Source organism: Falco rusticolus, chromosome 3 (genome assembly GCF_015220075.1).
Source record: "Falco rusticolus isolate bFalRus1 chromosome 3, bFalRus1.pri, whole genome shotgun sequence".
NCBI lineage: Eukaryota > Metazoa > Chordata > Aves > Falconiformes > Falconidae > Falco > Falco rusticolus.
Genome location: NC_051189.1, coordinates 13,090,821 through 13,114,751, shown reverse-complemented (window position 1 = coordinate 13,114,751; position 23,931 = coordinate 13,090,821). Strand labels below are relative to the sequence as shown.

Genomic DNA, 23,931 nt, shown 5'->3' with positions numbered 1-23,931 from the left:
TGGTGGCCCTGTGCTGGACTTGCTCCAGTCACCCCATGTCTCTCTTGTACTGAGGAACTGGACACTGGCTCTCAGACATGTCTCCTGGAGGCTAAAAATCTCAGACTGAAACCCAAGGGAGAACTTCTCAGCGCTCGCTTTTGTGCTTTCCCATTAGGGCCCCCTTCTCCTGAGGAGCAGCACAGAAGCAGGATTCCCTTTTCAGCCAAGACCATGTCCATGCTGAGCAGAGCAGATGCTGCGTGGGTGCTGCAGTAGAAGCCTGCTCAGGTGCCTTTGCTCAGCATTCGCCTTTTTCACAACAGCGTGATGCTCTCACACATGATCAGCCTGTGTTCCTCTTTGTAGGACACCATCTCATGGAGTTCAACAAGGCCAAGGGCAAGGTCCTGCACCTGGGTCAGGGCAACCCCAAGCACAGACACAGGCTGGGCAGAGAATGCATTGGGAGCAGCCCTGAGGAGAAGGACTTGGGGGTGCTGGTGGACAAAAAGCTCAACAGCACCCGGCAACGTGCGCTCGCAGCCCACAAACCCAACCGTGCCCTGGGCTGCACCACCAGCAGCGTGGCCGGCAGGGCAAGGGGGGGTTCTGCCCCTCTGCTCCGCTCCGGGGAGACCCCACCTGCAGCGCTGTGTCCAGCTCTGGGGCCCCCAGCACAAAAAGGACACGGACCTGTGGGAGCGGGGCCAGAGGAGGCCACGCAGATGCTCAGGGGGCTGGAGCACCTCTCCTGCGGGGACAGGCTGAGAGAGCTGGGGTTGTTCAGCCTGGAGCAGAGAAGGCTCCGGGGAGACCTTAGAGCACCTCCCAGTACCTGAAGGGACCCACAAGAAAGCTGGGGAGGGGCTTTGTACAAGGGCCTGTAGCAATGGGATGGGGGGAACGGCTTTAAGCTGAAAGAGGGGAGATTTAGATCAGATATCAGGAAGAAATTTGTTACTGTGAGGGCAGCAAGGTGCTGGCAGAGGCTGCCCAGAGCAGCTGTGGGTGCCCCATCCCTGGGAGCTCAAGGCCAGGCTGGACGGGGCTGGGAGCAACCTGGTCTGCTGGGAGGTGTCCCTGCCCATGGCCATGGGTGGGACTGAGGGGTCTTTAGGGTCCCTTCCAACCCAAACCGTTCTGTGGTTCTGTGATTCTCCCTCCCCAGCAGCGGAGCTGTCTCCTCACCCATTTACTGATAACCACACCCTCTGCTCCGCCACGCAGGTCACGAATAAAAGTCACTATGCAGGCAATGGATGGGCGCAGATCCCTGCAGGACCAGGGAGTGCATCCTGCCACCCTCCCCACGGACCCTGGATGCTGGTGCCCCATGAAGAGTCACTGCCAGCTGTGCACCCATGTGCAAAAATTTCACCTGGGCTCTCCCACGAAGCCCCAGAAAGAGACACGAGGCAATGCCAGTGTCACTGTCACTGACACCTACCGCCCTGCCCTGCTCGGACATCGCTCCCCTGTTGAAGAAGGAAGCGAGATTGTTTTGACAGACTTGTCTATGTTGGCAGTTACGAGTCCGCTCGCTATCTTCCAGAGGTTTGCAAACGGGTTGATTGTTTTGTTCCAGAGTTTTTCCAGGAATTGAAGTTAAGCTGAGCGGTGTTTTTTTGGACAAGTTGTGCTACTGGATAGGGAGAGATGAAAAAAAAATTAGAATTCTCTCTCTGTGAGAGAACCATGAGCAAAAGGAAGGAGGGACCAGGCTCAGGTCTGCAAGCCCAGGACTTACAGCTGCCATGCTGCCCCCGCGCTGGAGGTGATGGAGCAAAGACAGAGCATCCCTGCCCAGAGCCCGGCACACGCAGCCCGTGCCAATCAGAGCCGGCACCTTCAGCCCAAGGACACAGCAAAGTGGCCGAGCTAAAGCTTCCCTGGGCTCTTCCTGGATCACCCATTACTGGGAGTATGAGAGCACCCAGAGACCACGGGTGAGAAACGTCTGGCGCCAAAGACAGCCTGAGAAGAGGCAGCGGGGAAGCATCAGCACCCTTCCAGTGGCGGGGAAAGGAGGTGCAGACTTTGCACAGGAAAGCCCTTTCCCACCTGCCCTTTTCCCAGGAAGCCGAGGGCAGACCGACACTGTCCACTGTCGGCCAAATTCACCACTCCAGCTTCCAGGGCACTGTCTCAGCCCCGAGGCAACCTTTCCTCCTCACCTGCGAGCTCTGCCCCAAGCGCTCTGCCTGCTGAGTGCAGGTCTCCTGCCTTTTTCCCAGGAGATGGTTAGGAATTTATAAACTGACCTGGCTGGCTTTGAATGAGGATTTTAATTCACCAGGCATCCGCCAAGTTCCCTTTGCCATGACTTAAAAGCAACGCTGTGTGCTTGCTGCACGCAGGTCTGCTGTAGCTGCAAATCCTGAGGATTGTCCCACAGTGAGCTGGATGACTTCCACATCCCTTCCCCTCCTCCAGCGTCACCGGTGTGTGCTTCGCAGGCAAAGCCCGAGCCTCACCGAAACCAACCAGGCCAAATTTTCAACTCAGTTGTTGCTACCAGTGCCCTTGCATGATCTTTAGGCAGCACGGAGGAAGGAGTCATCACCAGGGTAGCAAGATGGATCAGCACCTGCTTTTTGGTTTGTTTTGGGGTGGGGTTTTTTTGGCCAGCACGGAATTATTTGCTATTTTGCTGAGTTTGTTTATGGCTTGGGAGTTCAACAGGCTTTTTTTTTTTTTTTTTTTTAATATGTTAAAATCCTTCCAAGAGCACAACCCTCTGAAGGCAAAGTCCAAATAATTGTTTCCATGCCCTGCTCGCCCCCAGGTTGCCCATCCACACTCAACAGTACAAATCTCGGGAAAATAAGGGTGCTCATGCTGTTTTTCACTTGAGTCATGCACCTCTTCCCAACAGCCCTGACTGTCTGGACACTTTTTCTTCCTTGCCAACTCCACAAAGTATCTCCTTTCTGGCCTCAGATCTAAGCTTTCAGATACACCCAGCTGACGTGTGCTCAGAGGAATCCTAGCAGGCACAGGCCACTCCAAAGCTCCCTTGGGAGCCAGCTGTCAGCCCCAAGGCTGGTGGTGAAATATCAGTTTGCAAAAAGCCTTTTATATATATATATATATATGTGTGTGTGTGTGTATGTATGTATAAACCTCCCCCCATGTTTCTGAGTACTGTCTTAGGAATCGACAGTCACCACAGCAAACCCAGGAATCTTCCCAAATAGCTCCCTGACACCACTGACACAGCTGGGGCTGTAAAAGCCAAACAAAACACCGGGTGAGATCCATGCACAAGCCCTCTCCCTGCAGGCGCTGCCGAGGGGTGCCTGTTGACAGCGCAGGTGCTCCGATGAAGTGCTGGCAAAACCATGCCCAGGCAACGGGCACAACGGTAGTGATGACCTGATGGGCAGGAGATGCAGGGTCAAATGCAGGCACTGGGGCAAGAAGCATGGGACGCTGTTGCCAGGAGTGGAAAATAGATTTGCAAAACCTTCCCCGCCGGAGATGAGCGTGTCTCTGCTGCTATCAGCACCGTCCATTTAAATGGGCAGCAAGTATCTGCTCGGCACGTTACAGCTTGAGGAAAATGATCTTTGGGCTGGAGCGTTAGCCCTGGACTAACAAACCAACCCACCCCGGTCCCCTGAACTGGCCAAGCAGCCTCCTGCTTCCTCTGCACGTTCTCTAGTACCCGGAGCGGAGCCGAGCCTAATGAAGTGGGACATTGGAACAGCAGCCAGCGATTCAGGTCTGGAGATGCACGTGTCCCCAGGCCCCTCCGCTCCAAGAGGAGGAAGGCCGAGGCCAGCCCCCGAGCTCGGGGCAGTGGAGCAACGACCCCAGCACCGGGGCTGCCGCGCAGGTCCCTGCCCAGAGGAAAATGCCCACGCTTCTGGCGGAGGGCCGTGCTTCCGAGGCACACAGACAGGCTGCTCCTCCAGAAAGAGACAAGTTGTTGGTTGAACTATAACCAGGATCCCTGGCTTCCCGGAGGGAAGGCTCTGCCAGCCGAGTCAGCGGAGGGATTGGAGTCACGCAGTGAAGGCGGGGGGAGCACGCTGCACTTGCCATCCTTGCAGGAACAGCCAGCCAGGAGGCTGGTGTGCCTTTCAGCGGCTCTCTGGATGCCACAGCTAGCTGGTGCAGGGCACCGCGGGTAGCCAGAGCACAGCACAAATGGCCCAGGTCATGCCAAGTTCAGGGGGATCCGCGGTGCGAATCCCGCTGGCACAACGCTGCCCGGAGCGGGAGAGGAAGGGCACGCTGCCAGACCTGGCGAGGTGGTGCAAAACTCCTCTATAGCCTATCTGGGGCCAGCGGAATACTTAGCCTTGTCCGTCTTGGATTTGCAGGCAGGCTAATGCCTGCCTCTGCTGCCTGCTCAGGGGAGCTGTGGGTACCTGGCAGGGAGCCCACACTGCCAACAGAGCAGCCGGCACCCCTGTGCCAAGGGGAGGTGATGTTGCGGCCGGGCCCTGGCAGGGAAAATGGGATGCAGGCAGCACCGCCAGAAGGCAACTTCAATCCTACTGAGCAGGCACTGCCGGCAGCGGTGAGCACATGCTGTGGTGGCAGCCTCGGTGTAATGCTCTGCCGCGCTGCGCCGCGAACACCACGAGCACAGCCCTTCAACTCCCGGCAGGATCCTGGGCCTGGGCGAAGCGCAGGGCAGAGGCAGATGAGCCCCCCTGCAGCTCCCAGGTCGCCCCGGTCGCAGGAGCCCGCTCAGAGAGACGTCAGCTTACTTTGGAAAGGATGGGCCGTAAGCTGAGCTACAGCAGAGCGCGCAGACCCAGCACACAGAGGGGGAAAGCAAATGGAAAAAAAAAAAAAAAAAAAAAAAAAAAAAGAAAGAAAGAAAAGTTTCCACTCATCAGCCAAAAGTTGTTGTGGGTTTCTCGCTCTCTTTGGGTCAGGGACCTGATCGTTTAAGTGTATTCGGTGATGTCATTCCTTCCAGAAGGAAAAAGCCTTTCCTGCCCCAACTGAGCTGCTTTACAAACGCTTTAAATATCAAGTCTGGGGCAGCCAAAAGACAGAGTAATTTAGCTCTTTTTTTTTTTTTTTTTTTTTTTTTTAACAGTTGTATCAGCACCTATTAATTGGCAGCTTTCCCCTCCACCCTGCACCAGCCTCACCTGGACCTAAAGGTCTCCCTAATCCCGACCTGGAGAGAAACCCCCACTGGGCCAGCCCGCTGGAGAGGGTCCCACGCCAAGGGGCTGCGTGGAGCCAGCCCACTTTCCATCCCCACACGCCAGCCCGGCGAGGCCAGGACACAGCCGGGGGATGCACGGTGAGGGCTGAGCCATCACCAGCAGCACCGTGGGGAATGGTCTTGCCTCCGTGCCGGTGGCTCCAGCCCCAGCTCCCCCACCCTCCATCACACGCAGCATACGGAAACTTTCTGTTCTGGCTGCAAACGCTAGAAACCCGAGCGAGTGCCCGAGCTGCTCACAGCTGCTGACGTTGGCGCTCCTGGGTGAGCCCAGGCTGTGCCGCAAGGGCCCCGCGGACAGACACTGAGCACCAAAATGCAGGCGGCGCAGGGTCCATCCCGAAACCTCCCACTTCTTCACCAAGAAACAGGGAAAGACCTTAGGCAGGGGCATGAAGTGATGCTCAGGCCTCTCCGCCTCTGTCCAGCTGGCACTTCAAGCAGAAAGCACCACGGTCGAGGTCTCTACACCAGTCCGCGTGATGCCTTTTACTGGGAAATCCACAGGAACTCCAAATGCCCCGGTCAGCAGGGAAGACCACCTTCAGTGGTGGCACCTAACCAAAGACCAGTTGGGTCTGGCTGGAGATAAGATTGCTGCCAACAGCACTGCAGAGACCTCCCTCCCCTCCTCCGAGCTGGAGGCAAAATGGCTCCTGGATCCCCCCATCCTTTGCCTTTTCTGCTTCCATCCCCTCACCCAAGCCTGCTCAGGAGGCTCCGGCCGCCCAGCAGCCCCAAGGCACAGCCAGGGAGCTTTGCCAGTGCGCACGGTTTAAGGACCACACTTTGATCCACAAGATCCTGAGAGCATCAATTTTATTTTACAATGCTGTAGCTCCAGACGTTCTTGCTATTCACATTAGTATCTGCAAACCTCGACGTTTGCAAAGCCTTTGGCACCACCAGCATCTCACGGCCACGAAATCTGCAGGCCAGTGGTGTGTAAGATAATCCGCCTGCATGGTGTGCGCGTCCCTCTCCTGCCATTTCAGTTTTAAACCTGATGCCTTTTCATCTTGTCAAATATCCCCCTGTGCTACCTTCTACATCCTGTTACTGTGTCCTCTCAGACTCTGCTTCGCCTCCAAACTACACAAATCTTGTCTTTTTACATCTCTTCATCTGTAGATCCCGCCCAGGCCACCAATTATCCCTGCTATCCATCTCTGGTGCACCTTTTTCTCTCCCTACCTCTTTTCAAAATGGAATAATGGAAATGGGGCATGGCACTGCAGCTGGAGGACCTCACTGATGGGCTGTAACAAACCTTTCAGTGCTTCCCTTCTTGCCTCCCACGTCCACCTTCTTCCCAGTGCTGAGCACAGCGGCAGACACTTTCACCGAGTACTTTCTAAGAACTTTGTTTCTGTGAGCGAGTGACTCCTTGGCAGCCAGGAAGGCACGAAGGAGCCCATGCTACCCTTACAGCCACATCCTTTAGCACAGGGAAACGTGGGTTAGGGTGAGCTCTTCACCTGGATTTGAAGCTCTCTCTAAAGCTCCCCACCCTGCTCCCTTCTCAGTGTATAAAGCAACCGCAGCGCGTCGGTATTCCCCAAGACGGGAACAGGCACATTTTGGAAAGGCCACAGCAACACTAAGGAGGTTATCTTCCCCTCAACAGAAAAGGGCAGGAAAAGAAACAAGTATTGAATTCAGCAGCAGACACATTCGCCCACTGAGCGGCCGGCACGATTCGGGAACCTGCTCTCACATGTTTCCCCAGGGCAAGCTGGAGTGGGGCTCTCTGTCTCGGGGTGCAGTGCTGGTGGGCACACACTGGGAGCACCAGGCTGGGGCCGGAGCTCATCCAGGCTCTGCCCTTGGGTACTCACAAGCTTCTGCAGAGCTGGGAGGGCAGACAGCGGAGTGAAGGAGCTGCAACCTTCCTGCCACATCACTGAGAGAGGCCAAGCCCAGCGGGCCGGTGGCAAAGCACCCGCCGGGTCCCTCCTCTCCTGGCTCCAACACGCTCAGCTCCATCCCGGTGTGCCCTTCCTGCTCTGAGCCCACATCCCAGGCTCCTCACAGCCCTTTTTTTCACACCTTTGTGGCCATCAGATGGGGCTGAGCACACGCGGCTGCCCAGCCAGACACGCTCGTGGGGGAGATTTGCTAAGTGGTTAACGCAGCCGGCGAGTGGGAAGCCTGGAGCATCTGCTGGAGCCAGGCAGGTCGGGAAGCGCACGCACAGCCGCGCACACACACACAGAGCGATGAGTTGAAGGAGCTGTCTGCCAGCAGCACATTCTGCAGGATTTTTTTTTTATTATTTAATTTTTTTTTTCTCTCTTGGCTAATCAGCTACTGAAAGAAGAGCTCCCTCAGCCTGGCCAGCCGCTGAGCCCCCCCGCCCGGGTCAGCTGCGCTGCGGAGGAGGGAAGTGGGCTTGGAACAGCCGCCGGCTCACCGAGGAGCACTCAACGCGCCTTCATTCATTATCCACTGACATATGGAATAGTCATTGCGGGAGGAAACAGAACCAAACAAAAGCCCCAAACTGCTTCCTCCCAGCGAGGCCCTGACAGCCTCTGCAGCTCACGGCCATTCATCTCGGAGCGGCCGAGAGGAAGGGACGCTCGGGCTGCATGTGAGCACCGAAGGGATCACCGGGGGGGCCTGGCACGGCGACCGGCTCCCCGGCACCACCAGCACGGCAGCCAGCTCACATGCACCGGGGCTCTCATGCCACCCAGCGTAGGGACCCTGCCTGCCGGGCACCAGGAAAGGGCCCTGCATGCGACACGGGCTCCCCTACCCGCCCCGGCCAGGAAACCAATTTATTTTGTTGTGTCTCTTCTCAGAGTACACGGCAGAGACCGGCCTGGGCGCCCGGCCAGGCTGAGCGCCGGCAGCTGCCAAGTGAGCAGGAGCACAGCTAGAAGAAATTTAGTCTGTGCTAAACACAGGGGCATAGCAGGTCTGAGCTATTATTCTTTATTAAAGAGCTCTGAAGCCCACGCACAGGCAGAAGGGAGAGTGCGCAAGCTCGGAGCCAGCGGCTGGCGGGTGAGTGACAGCCGGCACAGCGGCAGTGTGCCCCGGAGCACCAGCCATGCCAGCGGTGGCATTGGATGTTTTCCCAGACTGCTGCTGGTTCAGGGAGCAATCCCATGGGCACTGCTGGGAGTGGAGCAACAGGGCAGGCTGCACGGTCAGCTACGGGTGCAGGTGCCCCATTAGAGGTTTGCAGATGAAGCCAGGCAAAGGGACGCTGGAGAGCATCCCAAGCTGCACCCAGGGTGCTCACAGCTGGGGTCTGCACTGAGCAGCACCCACCAGCAAAAACAGTGGGGAGAGCAGCAGGGGAAGGAGCTAAAGGGGACAGGGGCCATCCTCCCACAGCAGCACCTGGCTGCTGGAGCTCACGGCTGCTGAACGCCACCGTACGAACAAGCACGGGGCGGTTACTGCCCATCAGGAACATTTAGGGTGGCTACTGTTGAAAAGAACCACCAGGTCAGAGATAATTATCATGGAGATAGATATAGCCAGGGAGCACAAGGCTTAATTTTTTACCCAGAGGCTGCCAGACTTCTTGTGTGTTCCCCCAACCGCAACCAGAGCCCAGGGACGATCTGCTCCTGCAGCCCTATGCCGTGCCCTGGCAGGGCACCCCGGCGCAGGGACAAAGGCTGAGACCCCCGCGTCTGGCAGGAAAGGGGGTGCTGTAGCCATGCCAGCACCAACTTTCACAGCTCTGCTCTCGAGACGCCAGTTCAGGCTGCACCACGCAGCTAACCCCTGGGCTGGGACATCCAGAGGAACCATGGTGCCTTTCACATGAAGGGTGGATCAGGACCCTCCGCCATCAAGGACTGCAGATCCAGGAGGTGTTTCCACCCCAGCTGCATGGTCCCATGCAAACCACTGCCGTTTGCTGGCTCACTTCGAGGCGGTGAAGCAACCATAGCCACACGAGGCTGGCAGCAAGGCCAGCAGAGGCAGTAGGACACAGGCGGCACGCTGTGCACCCTCCAAAGCCCAGTTCTGCACTTAGCCGCCCCCCGACACACAGCTGGCCCACCGACCAGCCACCTCAGGCCAAGGGATGAGTGAGGGATGAGGATGACCATGTCTTCAGTGCCCTCCTGAAAAGCAACGCACCAAAGCATTGCGTTTCACGAAGACTTTAATTAGGATAAAGCTATGCATTAACTGGGATGAGGCTGTGCTGCAAGCTAGGTCTCAACGAAAAGAGACAATGAAAAATAAAAAAATACAGATCCTATTCGCAGCAAGGAAGTGTTTTGCTGGCCCTCCTCGTGTCTGAGCTGCCCCTGCCTGAACGGGGGGAATGATGCCCTCCCCCCCCAGCGCTCCTGGGCCACCGAGACACAAAGCAACAGACAAGTGCTGGGCAATGCTCCTCGCGGAGGCAAGCACAAAGCACCCAGTGTGCGCATCCCAGCCGCAGGAAGCAGAAGCATCAGGGTTCTTATGGAAGAGAGATAAATACAATTACAGAGGGAGGGCAGGGGGCTGGGAATGGGGAACAAGGAACAAAGCCACTGGAAGCTACTCTGATGTCAATAGGTTCTGAATCAGCGCTCCCCCCACCGGGGCCCTGAAGCAGGACCAGCTGGGGAGAGAGAGACCTTGAATTCCTGCATGAAAGGGTTTTTTTCCTGGGTTATGCTGGAGACATTACACAAGTGTATGTTTTCTATAGTCATATATTTCCCCTCTCTCTAAATCTCTATTCCAGACCTGGGGGCAGGGACTGCCGGCAGCTTCAGTGCTAGCCCAGGTGGGCCTCTAACATCTAACCTTTCGGGCCCTCGCTGGACCAGAAAGGCCAGCAGGTACCCAATCCTCCCCCTCCCCTCCACTGGGACTGAAACAGGAACAGATGCATCCCTCAAAGCACCAGTAAAGGCAAGCCTGGACCCTTTGAAGTGTCAGTGATGCCAAAGAGCTCTCCTGAAACCTGGTGGGCAGCCAAGAGTCCCGCCCCACTCACAAACTCCTGTCCCCAAGCCCCCCGTGCTATGCTGCTGTTACTCCCGACGGTCCCCCTGCACCCACGGCTATTGCACGCCGGCCAGGCGCCCCATGTGAGCGAGCTGTTGGAGCTCCTCACTCAGAGCGCTTGCAGCGCGCAGCAGGACCGGCTGGCTCTTCACCTGCCTGGTCACACAGGATTTTCTGTGCTCTGTTACTTCTCAGCGGCTGAGGAGGAGACAGCCTGAAACATTCCACCTAACCGGCGCCCAGGAGGCTTCTGCAAGCACTTGTCCAAGTCATGTATGAGGCTACCCAGTACCCTTTCAGGTGAACCTAATTCCCAGCAATAAGGGCCAGGTCCAAACGCCCCCACAGCCTTTGGCAATCCCTCCATCTCACCCCAGGGCTCTGCTGAAACAGCTGATTGACGCCAATCGCATTAATTGATTTAGCAGACGATTAAGAAAGGCAATGAAGTTTGTCTGGAACAACCAGACCCTAGGGGCATTTCACTGCCGAGATCCTGCTATCTTCTACACAAGCAGTTTCCACTCTTTTCCGATGTGCGAAACCCAGAGAGGTTCCCCCCGAGAGCAGGGCAGACCCCAGAATGACAAGCATAACCCCACGAGCCCCCAGTAAGGCTCAGTCACCTTTTAAACAGCTGAAGAAACCCTCCCTGGTCACCTGGGCTGCAAGCCCCAGCTCTGGCCGGGCAAAGACAGTACTTGTGCGACTTTTAGCAAGGGTGGCAGGGAGGCTCTTCTCATATGGGAAGCGCTGCCCTTTCCGCGGTGGATGTGATATTGCTTGCAGCTGCTCCAAACGCACCAAGTGACACACTTGAGCAACACACGCTCACCAAGAGTCTTCTGAGCAGCCCTACCTTGGTGGCTCTGGCCTGCTCTACATTAGCAGCAAAGAGCAGTTTGGGCAATTCCCGTTCAGAGGCAGCATTACTTGACTATATCCCCTCCCTTTGAGCTCACGCAGAAGCCAGCACGGAGAGGGGAAATCCATCACCTGTCTCCCATATCCACATATTTAAAAAAAAGGAAAAAGTTGCAATGTGTCCTACCTCTTCATCTGAGCTGTCTTCTTCATATTCATCCTGAGGAAGCAGATCCTTGTTTTCCTTTAATGACGAATCATCCTCCAAGATTTTGCTCTTCCTGGGAGCCCCTTTGGCCTGAAAGACAGAAAAAAATAGCTTAGTAAGATCCCATCACGTGAATCCATGCATTTTTGTGTTCACAACATCAGAGACCTTAGCTGGGCAATGAAATCTGAAGCTGCCACCTACATCTAGTTTGCTTCCAGGTCTGAGATCACCACAAAGCACTTCATGCCCCAACCTGGACAGCACTGTGCAGTACAACCTCTCACTCGGAGGTCCTCTGGGACACCACATTACAAAGGGAAGGAAGGAAGGAAGGAAGGAAGGAAGGAAGGAAGGAAGGAAGGAAGGAAGGAAGGAAGGAAGGAAGGGGCTCATTAAGCAGCATATGCTTACATCCACCTGGGACTGAAAAAAGAGAAAGTCAATCACCTCTCTACTGAGGACAGGCTGCCCAAGAAGCTCTCTGGCAGCTGCTGAGCTCGCACAGGAGTTGCATTCTCACTCATTACACCCAAAATGATCCTCCCTCTGGAGCTTCCATATCCCAGCCACCTTCCAGAGATACGTCAAGGTTCTCTGTCCCTCTTTTCCCCTGAAGCTCCACGCCACTGAGGCCACACAAAGACACAGCCAGGGCAGAACATGCAACAACCCAACCTGCAAGGACAGGCAGAATGAGGGAAGGATTTCCCAGCAACACGGTTTCCTCTGAGCATCAGTCAGATCATAAACAGCCATGGATGAGGTGCCAGCGCGGCTCCAGGCTCAGAGGTAAGGCGTGTATCAGAAACCGCACAAACTCAGATCATGGAAGCAGAAAAATTTATGCCAGAAAGGTCCTCTGGAGGTCCCTAATCCAACCTCCTGCTCAAAGCAGAGCTCACTTCGAAGTTAGGTCAAGATGCTTGGCATCCTGTCTGGTCAAGTTTTGAGTATATTCAAGGACAGAGATCTCACCACCTCACTGGGTCCTGTTCCAGGGCCACACCGCTCCCGTGGGCAAAAGCACTCCTCACGTTCAACCCTGCTGCACCTCGTCCCCGCTGCCTCTCCCTCCACCCCAGGCATCACGAGGGCCTGGCTCCATCTCCTCCGCACTCCCTCATGAAGCTGCAGACAGCAATGGGATCTCCCTTTGTCCCTTCTCCTGCCTGAAGAAGCTTGCAGACCCTCTTGTGTCCCACACTCCAGCCCTGACCATCTCAGTGCCCTCCACTGGACTCATTCCCGCCTGTGTTCCCCACTGTGTTCTACTGGGGAGCCCCAGACTGCACCCCAAGCCCGGACAAGTCTCAAGTGCCTAAGAAAGGTGAAGGACCCCATCCCCGACTCTGCCAGCTGTGCTCCTGCCAGTACAGCCCAAGATGTGGTCGGTCAGTGCTGCTCGGGACACCTGGTGACTTCCAGGCTGTCCCCAGGATGCCCAGGTCCTTTCCTCCAGAGCTGCTCCTTGGCATTCAGCCCCACTTGCACAGGATTATTCTGTCCCAGTTGCAGGACTTCACATTTATCACCCTTGAACTTCACAAGATGCCTGCCAGCCATCCTCTCCTGCCCATAAAGGTCTCTCTGAAAGGCAGATCTCCCCCAGACCCCAGAGCCTGGGATCTCTCAAGTAAGGACAGAGCCATGAGCTCCATGCTCTCTAACTGTCAGGACAAGTGCAGGGGAGTGGTGGTGCGTCCCACAACGCTAGTGTAAGGGCAGGCTTGTCCCAGCGCTGAACTTCAGCAAAGGTTCCTGCCTATCCAATGGGCTCCACCACGTCAGCACTCAGGACTCCAGAGCCGCTGGACAAAGTGTTTGAGATTGGGTAAACCACACAACGGTCTCACCTGCATAATCTGGTGAATTTTGAAGTAATGTGCATGTTTGGAGCCACTCTGAACCTCTCTGGAAGAGACCTGGGTAGAGAACAGGGCAGGAACAAGCTGCAGACACAGCCCCCAAGGTGGCAACGTCATCACAGTAAGAGACTTGCACCATCACACGTACTACATGCCGTGCCTCATGTGTCCAGCTGAGGTTACCTGTCAGGAGTGATGGCACCAGCCTTATTAAGAGGGAGCTGAACGCAGCCTCTGTTACTTGGGTTATCCCAAATTTTTTCCACGCCAGCACCCACAGCGGGCAGGACACCTCCTGCATCGAAGTAGAGCTTGTCCTGCTGCGGGGCCCATGGGCCACACGTTCTCCTCCCATCGCAGATGCAACCCACGGGGCATGCCTCGGGCAGGAGCTAACTCCCTGCGCAGACACGGGTAATCAGACAGCACCGAACATCAGACTTCGCCCACTCGCTGACCTGCTGTGTGGGTGCCGAATAGGCTACAGATCCTTCCCTGGAAAAGAGATTCTCTCTCCCCCCGCGCACCACTCGGAGTGGGGGTAGGGGGAGAATGGGGACCCTGGCTAGATCAGGTTTACGGGAGGATTCAGTGAAATAATCGGAAAAACAGCCCCAGAAAACGTCCCTCGCGGGAGCAGTAAAATCCACACAGTGTGTGATCACCTTCTGCTGTACGTACACACCAGCGCAGCTCCCCCGAGCCATAGGGAGAGGGGTGGGAGAGAGCCTGGAAAATACTGGGCCGGCAAGAGGATGAGATTACTGCAAAAACAAAAGGCTTTATTAAAAAATTTTTAAAAAGGGCGATTGGAGATAAGTTTTTTCCCAGGCTTTTGGCGCTACAATGGCTTTGGACTTGAGTTTCCATCTTTCCCTCATTTCCCCCCTCTCTCCACTGCCACGATGAGACTGGAGAAAGATCCTGTGCCGCAAATCTGGGTTGTTGGTGCTACCAGCTGCCAGTGCCCCCAAGAGCGAAGGCCGTGCCAGCAGGTGGCACACAGTCACTCCACCACTCCTGCTCTCACCCCGGCGATGCTCAGTCTCTCATCCATGCCCTTAGGAAGGAAAACAGAGGCCCACGGGCTCCCGGGTCCCGAGTTTACTCTGAGAGCTGGCACAAGCCAGGATCCTATCCAGGATTCCTGCAGGAGATTCACCCTGGCTGGCACGTCTGCAGACCAGCATTCAGGGATCAGGCATGTCTACTGCCAGGTTCAAACCCTGCAAGAAAGCTTCGCCAGGAAAATAAGACAGACTTCAGCTAGGACACCAATCACACCCCCAGCACCCTATAATACTTGACTAAAGCCCACGTGGGAAAGAGTGAACTCACACTGAACACTGAAACCACTTTACCAGCAAAACCAAAACAATCTGTCTGAACCAGACAGGGCTCTAAGGGGGCTTCAGGATCAGCAAAAGGTACCAGGAGCGGAGGGGCCAGCAGACCTGGTCGCAGGAGAGTGCAGTCACCGTTCACTCCTCTTGCAGGCTTATCGCCAACATCTCTCTGCGTCTTCCAGGGACACTAACCTCGATGCGTGCAAAGGCTTTTTGGCCCCGCAGCTGGGTATTGGTCTGCCTGGGTCCCGGCCAGCCGGGCAGGCAGGGACAGGCTGGTCCCCTTAGCTTCCCAGGGGGCTGCGTGCAGATTCAGAAATGAAGCCAGAGCTGTGCTAGGCCGCCCCGGCAGCCCCAGCAGAAAGGCCGGTTCCACCAGAGGGCGGCAAGCAATGCCGGCCGTGCCGCCAAACCCTGCGAAGCCCCTCAAAATTGCCCTGCCGGCAACCCCCTGGCTGGGGGACAAGGGCCACCTGCCCCCCTTGCCTGGGCATCCACGGCAGCTGGGGGTGCAGGAGCTGACACCCCCAGACCTCGGCTCAGCGGGGAGCAAGGCAGTGCTAAGCATCAACGACAGCCATCGCCAGACCCCAGTTCTGGCAGTTTTGGTCGCGGAACGGGAGACCTGGGGTGGCTGGTGGGTTTCAGCGTCACAGACGGGATGTGAGAACAGGTTTAGCTCTAACGAGGGGGTAAGGGAAGAAAGACCAAAGCCTCCCACACCAGTGAGACCTGTAACCACCCTCCCTCCAAATCCACCCTCTGCTTCCCACTGCAGATCAGCTGGGGTTCCTCTACCCCGACCTCCAACAAGCAAATTCAACAGAAGAGCTCAGAGGAACTAGAAAAAAAAAAAAAAAAAAAAGGATTAAGCGAAAGTAAAACACAAATCTGACAGGCAAAAGGGAGAGGCAGAATACTGCCAGCAGGCTTTGAGGAGAGCCACATCCTCAGAGCGTTCTACTTTATGGCATCAAAAAGGCACGCAGGATGGCAGGCAAACCACATGTGGTCGGACGCAAGTGCTATGCTGCTGAGCCGCACGAGCCTCCTCGCGCCTTGGCCAGGCTGAGAAACCAGCTTTGCAGCACAGGCAGAGCCAGCTCTCCCCACTTCCACTGCAAAAAAAGCGCACCACATACCTGACTGCATAGACAGTCTTATGACAGCAAAGCTGCTAAGGAGAGGCAGTATTGTTAGTTATAAATTAGAGAAAGGAAATATGCTTTCAGAAACGCAAGGCCCTGAGGCGCGAAAGAGAAGCAGAACTGAACAAGGCTTGTCTATCCCAAAGCTCTACTACGTCCTCCAGCTGGAGAAACGTGCGTAATAAAAGATACCACCTCTGCCTATTTCCTTCAGCTATCACTGCTACGACATCCATACTGGAGAGCCTCGGAAGCCCAGCTGGGCAGGCTGTTCAGCAGCTGCCTGGACTAGCTGAATCGGCAAGGGAGCCGTCCCCTGCTGCATTTGCTAGTCAGTAAAATAAGCACCAGAACATGTTAATGGCCCAGTTAGATCCTCCTTTTCCTCCTCAAACCAATAGCCACTGGAAGCCAGATTAAAACACCAGCATCTCCTTTGGCTCCCCTTCCCCTAAGCAAAACCTGCTTGCCTCCCACCACAAAGTTCTCAAAGTGCTCCCACGCAGTTCCTCCTTGGTTGTGGAGAAAAGATCAGAAACTCCTGGCTTGCAATTTTCCAGCAGGAAGGGAGAAAGGTCCCTGCCACCCCAGCGATCCCCAGCTACAGCGGAGCAGAATTTCCTCGGCGGAGCCACAGCGGCAGGACAGCTGGAGGAAGGGGGTGCAGCAGCTGGGTGCTGCTGCTGCAAAGACGGAGCTGTGCCAAGGGGTAGCCAAATTGGCGAGGGGTAGGATGGGCAGCAGCAAGCCCAGATGTGCTAGTCAGGCCTGGAGCATGTAACAGGTAACAGACCCTAACATGGAAGCAGCCCTAAAGCAGATGGGCGCAGGAGCTGTGGTACCAGCATCACTTCTTGTAGGCCAAAGCGACCACCCCTCACACTCAGGAGGGGCTGCAAGGTTTCTGTCTCAGCTTTACCAGATGCCGGGATGTGCACACAAGTAGAGAGAGAACCTTGCTCTGCTGTGCCAAGTCCAGACCTTGCTAAGATCACATGGTCAAGGTGGGGAAAAGCAAGGAACCAACACACACATATGTCATCTATTCCTTTGCTGAAGCAAGATGTGCCGAAAGATGAGCCGGAGGGGAAGGCGACTGGCCAGGCTCAACAGAGAGTTTTGGCAGAACTCAGGAAAAAAAACCAAAAAAGGAAGAGTTTATGACCTTTTGAAGAAGGGGCAGGCAACTTGAGAGGACTACAAGGATGTCATGAGGTTACACAAGGAGAAAATTAGAAGGGCAAAAGCCCCGCTAGAACTTAATCTGGCTACTGTCGTAAAAGATAATAAAAATATGTTTCTATACGTACATTAGCAACAACAGGAGGGCTAAGGAGAATCACCATCCTTTACCAGATGCAGGGAGAAACACAGTGACAAAGGATGAGGAAAAGGCTGAGGTACTTGATGCCTTCTTTGCCTCAGTTTTTAATGGTAAGACCAGTTGTTCTCCAGGTACCCAGCACCCTGAGCGGGAAGATGGGGAGCAGGATGAAGCCCCCGCAACCCAAGGAAAATGGTTAGCGACCTGCTGCGCCGCTCAGACATGAGTCTATGGGGCTGGTGGGATCCAACCAAGGGCACTCAGGGAGCTGGCAGAAGTGCTCACCAAGCCACTCTCCATCATTTACTAGCAGTCCTGGCTAACTGGGGAGGTGCCAGAAGACTGGGGTTAACAAATGTAATGCCCATCTACAAGAAGGAGGATCCGAGAACTATGGGCCTGTTAGCCTGACCTTGGTGCTGGGGAAGGTTAGGGAGCAGATCATCTTGAGTGCCATTATTTTTAGGAAAAAAATTTTCACCAAAAGGGTGGTGAAGCATTGGACCAGGGCTGCCCAGGGAGGTGGTAGAATCACCATCCATGGAGGCATTTGAAAAACGTGTAGATGTAGTGCTTAGCAACATGGTTTAGTGATGGACTTCACAGTGCCGAGTTAACGGTTGGACTCTATGATCTCAAAGGTCTTTTCCAACCTACGAACATGGTTCCACAATTCCATGTGGCATGTGCAGGACAACCAGGTGATCAGACCCAGCCAGAACAGGTTCATGAAAGGCAGGGCCTGCTTGATGAACCAGATCTTCTATGACAAAGTGACCCGCTTAGCGGATGAGGGAAAGGCTGTGGATGTTGTCCACCCAGACTTCAGTAAAGCCTTTGACACCATCTCCCACAGCATCTCCTGGAGAAACTGGCTGCTCGTGGCTGGGACGGGTGTGCTCTGCACTGGGTTAGAAGCTGGCTGGGTCGCCAGGCCCAAAGGTGGTGGGGAATGGAGTGACATCCCGCTGGCGGCTGGTCACACGTGGCGTTCCCCAGGGCTCCGTGCTGGGGCCGGTTCTGTTCAGTATCTTTTATCGATGATCTGGACAAGGGGATCGAGTGCACCCTCAGGCAGTTTGCAGATGACACCAAGCTGGGTGGGAGCACTGATGTGCTGGAGGGCAGGAAGGCTCTACAGAAGGATCTGGGCAGGTCGGACCGATGGGTTGAGGCCAGCTGTATGAGGTTCAAGGCTCACTGCTGGGCCCTGCCCGTGGGTCACAGCAGCCCCAGGCAGCGCTGCAGGCTTAGGGCAGCGCGGCTGGGAAGCTGGCCGGGGAGGGGAAAGGGCCTGGGGGACTGATCTGTGGCCAGCTGAACATGAGCCAGCAGCGTGCCCAGGTGGCCCAAGTAGACAATGGCATCCTGGCTCATATCCAAAACAGCATGGCCAGCAGGACCAGGCAGCGATCGCCCCCCTGTACTCGGTGCTGGTGGGGCCGCACCTCGAATCCTGGGTTCAGTCTTGGGCCCCTGACTCCAAGGGGGGTGTAGAGGGGCTGGAGCGTGTCCAGAGATGGGCAACAGGGCTGGGGAAGGGGCTGGAGCACGAGTCTGATGAGGGGCAACTGAGGGAGCTGGGGGTGCTCAGCCTGGAGAAGAGGAGGGTCAGCGGGGACCTGATCGCTCCCTACAACTACCTACAGGGGGGCTGTAGTGAGGTGGGGTCGGTCTCTTCACCCAGATAACAAATGACAGGACAGGAGGGAACGGCCTCAGGCTGCGCCAGGGGAGGTTTAGATTGGGTACTGGGAAAAGTTCCTTCACCGAAAGGGTCGCCCAGCACTGGAACAGGCTGCCCAGGGAGGTGGTGGAGCCACCATCCCTGGGGGGTGTTTAAAAGACATGCAGAAGTGATGCCCGGGGACATGGTTTAGTGGTGGGCTTGGCAGTGCCAGGTTAACAGTCGGACTCGATGGTGTTAAGGTCTTTTCCAAGCTAAACAATTCTATAAGATGGTTCTTGGGCCTAATGTTGTCAGTTGCTCTGCCCACCCTGTGAGGCAAACCAACTGCAAACAAGTTTTACACACAGGAAAATGACATGTAAAGGAGCAGCAGCAATACAGCTTGCAGCAGGACTACAAAGAGGTTACCCAAATTCACAGCCACGTGAGCTACAGTGTACTTGTGGGAGCTGCTCCCTAGGACCTGTCCTCCTCCACCTCCCCTCAACACAGGTAAACACCAACCCGCAGCACCTCCAGCTGTTCCAGTGCCTCTACACCAACCGCTGCTGATTTAGGGATCAACAACACGCTAAGCTTGTGGAGAAAGCTAAGGTGAAGCCACATAATTCCTTCTGGTGAGTGGGGCCTCGGGTCCCGACAAGCCAGTCAGACTGGCTAAGCCTAGTGGCAGTTTAAGCACTTAAAATGCATGTTTACCTCATTAGCAGCTGTTGCGTTTGAAGAGGTTTCTGCTCTCAGGCAGCCTCTTGCAAGCAAGAAGATGCAAGACGGCATCTCAAGCAATCACAGCCTGCTGCTAAGTGAACACACATGCACGCCTCAAGTTCGAGCTTAGATGTACGAAGATCCAAATCGACGCCTTCCAGACTGGAGAAGTAAAGTGGCTTCTACCAGGGCCAGCACAAACCACCTGGCTCAACCAGCCTTGCAGAACCAGGACTATGCAAAACGGAGCCTGTGCAAGCAGCTATCCGAACGGCAGCCTCTGGAACACACCTGCGGCTGGGAGCCCAGGAGGAACTCGCGGGGATCCTCCCCGTAGGACAAACCAAGTGACATCAGGCCAACACTGACAGCAGGCCCCCCTTGCAGTCGGAGACAAAGTAAGCTTTCCACGTCCTGGTGCCCTCGGCAGAGTGGATGTTGCCTCGCTTCTACCAGGTCAAGCCTCATTTCATTAACCACTGTAAAACGAGGGAACAACCTCGGAGGCCATGTCACGTGCAGCGCTTTGAAGAAGTCAGCTGCTGCTAACTCTTTTATTACCTGGCTCTACACATCACTGTCTGCTAGTACCGATGTGTTGATCGGGCAGCCTGTTGTATCTCTGTAAGATGCATGGCTGCGAGAGTTGAAGTCCTGAGGGTGGGGAGAGGTTACTCACACTAAGACCGTCAGTGCAAGTAACGAGCCCGAAATTTTTCACCCCGTGGGCAAACATCAATTTGTTCCACTTCATGGGGCTGACAGAACTGCTAACAGCACAGAAAGACAAAGCCTGACATGGGAAGAGTCTCGCTCACATGCCAGACTCAAGAACTAACACATCTCAGGACAGAGACAGCTTGCCAGGGTGCCAGGCAGATTCAGCAGGTTTGCCGTTTATCACCTCAGCTTTCCTCTGCACAGCTTCTGTCCGGAGGGCATAGCGCTGTCTGTGTGAAAGCTGGCTTGTCAGCCCTGGGAGCATGAAGCCCTGCTGAAGCTCACAGCTGAGCACAGCCCTCTGCACCCCGGTAATACCGGCACAGGCTGGTGCAGGGGTCAGCACAGCAGACTGGGGATGCCAAGATCTGCCGCTCTTTCCTGGTATGGTGCCTTAGCAAGGCACTGCAGACATGTCAGGCCGTGCTTCCCTGCTGCTAGCATGAACATGGGCTTGCTTCCTTCCTTCCATGACTACTGGAAACACATCCCTGGGGCCAACAGGCAAGAAGGCTCTGCACAAAAGAATTTGTCACCTGCTTTTCTATTGCAGACTGCTGTGGCAAACAGGAGTACAAATTAATCCGGAGGAGAGGAGAAAAAGCGATGCAGGGCTAGAGAGAACTGAACCAAGGGGCTCCTCTGTCCAGTCCCCGCACACACGCTTACTGATGAGACTCCATCAGCCCCAGACGTCTGTGTCCTGCTGCTGTGGCTGTGTGGTGCTGAGCTGGAGGCAGCATGGGGCCACCGAGAAGGAGGAGAATGAGCACAGGCTTACTGACGGGTGCTGATGGAGAAGCAGAGAGGAGCTGGATGCGGTACTGCAGCCCAGAGCCCTGTGAGGATGCTCTGAGCTGTGCAGCGGAGCGGATGAGAGCAAGACAAGGTCTCCGGGTGCAGTCGCTGCAAGAGGAGAAGAGTTAAGAGGCTCTGGCTGCACCAGCAGTGCCTCCCCTACACCCAGCACAGGACAGATCTGCTTCAGGCGCTCAGTGCCACAGCAAGGACTCTCCGACAGAGCAGCACTGAAGGGGCTTCCTGGATTATAAAAGCAGCAAATAAACATTTCAGCCTGGCCTTCAACCACAGGCCACCGGGCTTTTCCCCAGGGGCTCTGAGAGCAGTCGGACGGCTCAGCTCAGCACTGGGGCTGCCAAGGAAGAAAGCACAGCTTGTCAGAACGCTGGAAGTCATTAAGAGGAAATCTAATCCGACAAGGACAGCCTAATATTTACAGAGCCCTGCGAGCTAGAGAGGCACTAAGAACGGGGCTTTGCAATCTGCTGACAGGCAGGTGGTGGAAGCAGTGGCCTTTCTCACTCCTGGATCCCAAAGGGAGCTGGGACAGCACAACTCAGTTCAGCACCTTGTTGCTCAGACCAGATTAACACTTCTCCACAGGCTGAGGCGCCAGCACTGGCTCACAGTTCAGTACATCTCTCTTCTGTCCTCAGGAGAGCCTGCTTTTACTCCTCTGTGGGCTTTTTAAGCCCCGAAGACAAGAATTCTTACATTCCAGCTTCCCCAAAGCATCTTTTTGGGGAGAGCTGCAGAAAACCACCAGGATCGTGAGAAGGTGTGCAGCTCTGGAGAGGCACTTTATCATCCCACCACCATCTACACTCAAATTCTGCAAACAGAGCAACACATCCTAAACTGTTGCGCGTTTTGCTGTCTCAGGAGCTGTCAGTCTTCCCATCGCTTCTCCAGGCTGGTCAAACACAACCATCACAAACTGGAATACCTCACGTGATAAAAATACAAACTTCCAGCAAGAGCATTTCAAACACTGAAATGTTCAGAGAGCAGCAACACCCCCCTCTGCGTCTAAAGCATTTCTCCCTTGCCAGAGCCACTGATTCCACAGATGGAGCAGGAAAGACAAAGACCAGAGCAGCCAAAGAGCATCGGCTTGGCTTCAGCACCCTCCAAACCATCGACTTCCACCAGGAGAATACCACAGGTTTTATGGAAGCAGCGAGAGGCCACAATTAAAGGAGTCAGTTGGCAGAACAATGCCACAACCCATCGCTGTGAGGTGCGACACGAGCAGTGTCCTCTCTGTCCGTGGGTCAGAGCTCCCACCTCTTCCTGGAGCCCCAGACAGGCCTCTCTGGGAGGACCATGACGCTGAGTCTACAGAAAAGCTCTGGCAACCTGAGCAAGCAAGGCTCCTTGCTGTCTGGTCTCTCAGCAGGAAGCCTCAGTGTAATCAGAGAACATCTGTAAGCTTCCCTTCTCCATCCACACACCATCCTTCTCCATGAGCTCCCTGATGCTCTCCGCATTTCTCTGGCAGAGCAGGAGACCCTCCTGTTGATTATGAAGTGCCGTATGCATTCAGCCGACGCATGTAGCTCTCCCCGCGCATAGTCCAGAAGCCTCTGGAAGCAGCAGCTTGGGAGTCCTCCCCGAACTCGGTTAACTTGCTGAACAGCCAGGAGATACTGAAAGCAAGAGACCCAGGACAGGCACAAGACCCTCCAAAAGCCCTCCGGAGCCTGGCTCGAGTGATGTGCACAGCGACAGGCCGTTACCAGAGAACAAAGTCGTCTTTAACAGCGAGGCTGAAAATCCGATGTGGGGGAGCAGGAGGCTTCTCTGGCACCAGCTAAGGTGTCCACACTGCCAGCAAGGCACAAGTGACATTGGAACAAACTGGCATCAGCTGGGAGGTCTAAAGGCAGGTTCAGAGTGAATTTTCACGAGGCAGAACAAGGCCTGGTTTTGAAAAACGGGGACAGCAAGAACGAGCGTGCTCAGCAAAACATGCAAGAGGGCTGTAAAAATCAGGCCTGAGTGCCTAAGAGGGGGTAAGCTGATCTACCACCTCTGGTGCTGAAAAGTAGTCTTTACCTCCCACCCTCCTCTCGAGGCTCCCCGTGTGCCGGCTCGGCTCATGACACACTCCCTGGGGAGCCCGTTCAACCTGCTCACCTTGTGTTCCTTGTGGAAAGGAAACTACCTCAGCAGGAGGAAAGAGAGCTCCCGGTCACGCCGGTGAGGTGACCTGGCTCAAGGCAGCATCTCCTGAGACGCAGCAGAACCAAAAGAGAGAGGGCAAGGCTGGAGATGGGAAACATCTCCACTCTGGCAGCCTTCGGAGAAGCTGCTGACTGCAAAGTTCGTTAGTCTGCTGTGAAAACACTGCTTCAGAGAAGCTGCCAGGGAGGGTCCGCGCTCTGTATTTGCACTTTATTACCTAACTGCAAGGAGCAGGAAGAACTGGGGGCTCTCACCACCACACTTAATAACGACAGCTCTGCATTACAGCTGACGGCTGCTTTTGGCACTTACACATCATGTCCCCGACAGTGCTACACTGTGTTGGAAATGAATGCCGTATAATTTGCAACATATTTTAAGCTTAGGGCTAAAAATCCATTACATTTCAGAGAACAAGTTAAACGAAAGCAGAAGAGACCGGCCTCCAGAGATGCCTGCTCTTCAGAGATACCTGTTCACAGGCAGAGCACAAACCATCATTCAGCAACACCCCCAGGAGTGCCAAAGTCCCCACACCAACCCACCAAACAAAAAGAAAACATCTAAGAACTGGCTATAACCCTTCAGGCAAGCATTAAAATCCCCCCCCAAAGGAGCAGGGATGAGCTCCCTTCTGAAAAGGCTGCTGCCAGAAGTACAAATCAAACCATTTCCCCTCTCACAGGGATTAAACTCCCACAAGGTCTCTCCAGGGTAATTTAGGAGCACAGCCCAGGGTAGCAGCATCCTGTCTTCCTTTACAGGGAACACAGCTTGGAGGAGATCCTAACAAGCAGCCAAAGCCACGGATTAACATCAAGGACACTCAGAGCCTGTGTTTATTTTTGGAGTCCTTTTCTTCTCTTTCTCATGTTCCTGTAACTAAGAACCCAACAATTCTACCCTGCCAGAAT

The 23,931-nt window shown here is 55.1% G+C and overlaps 1 protein-coding gene across 1 annotated transcript in view; it reads right to left on the bottom strand.

Moving 5' to 3' along the window:
* Window positions 1–23,931, bottom strand: part of BOP1 (BOP1 ribosomal biogenesis factor) — a 69,783-nt gene that overhangs the window by 40,953 nt on the left and 4,899 nt on the right. Inside the window, exon 3 of the mRNA XM_037380904.1 lies at window positions 11,205–11,315. Within this exon, the coding sequence (XP_037236801.1) occupies window positions 11,205–11,315 (111 nt within the window). The remainder of the gene's footprint in view (window positions 1–11,204; window positions 11,316–23,931) is intronic.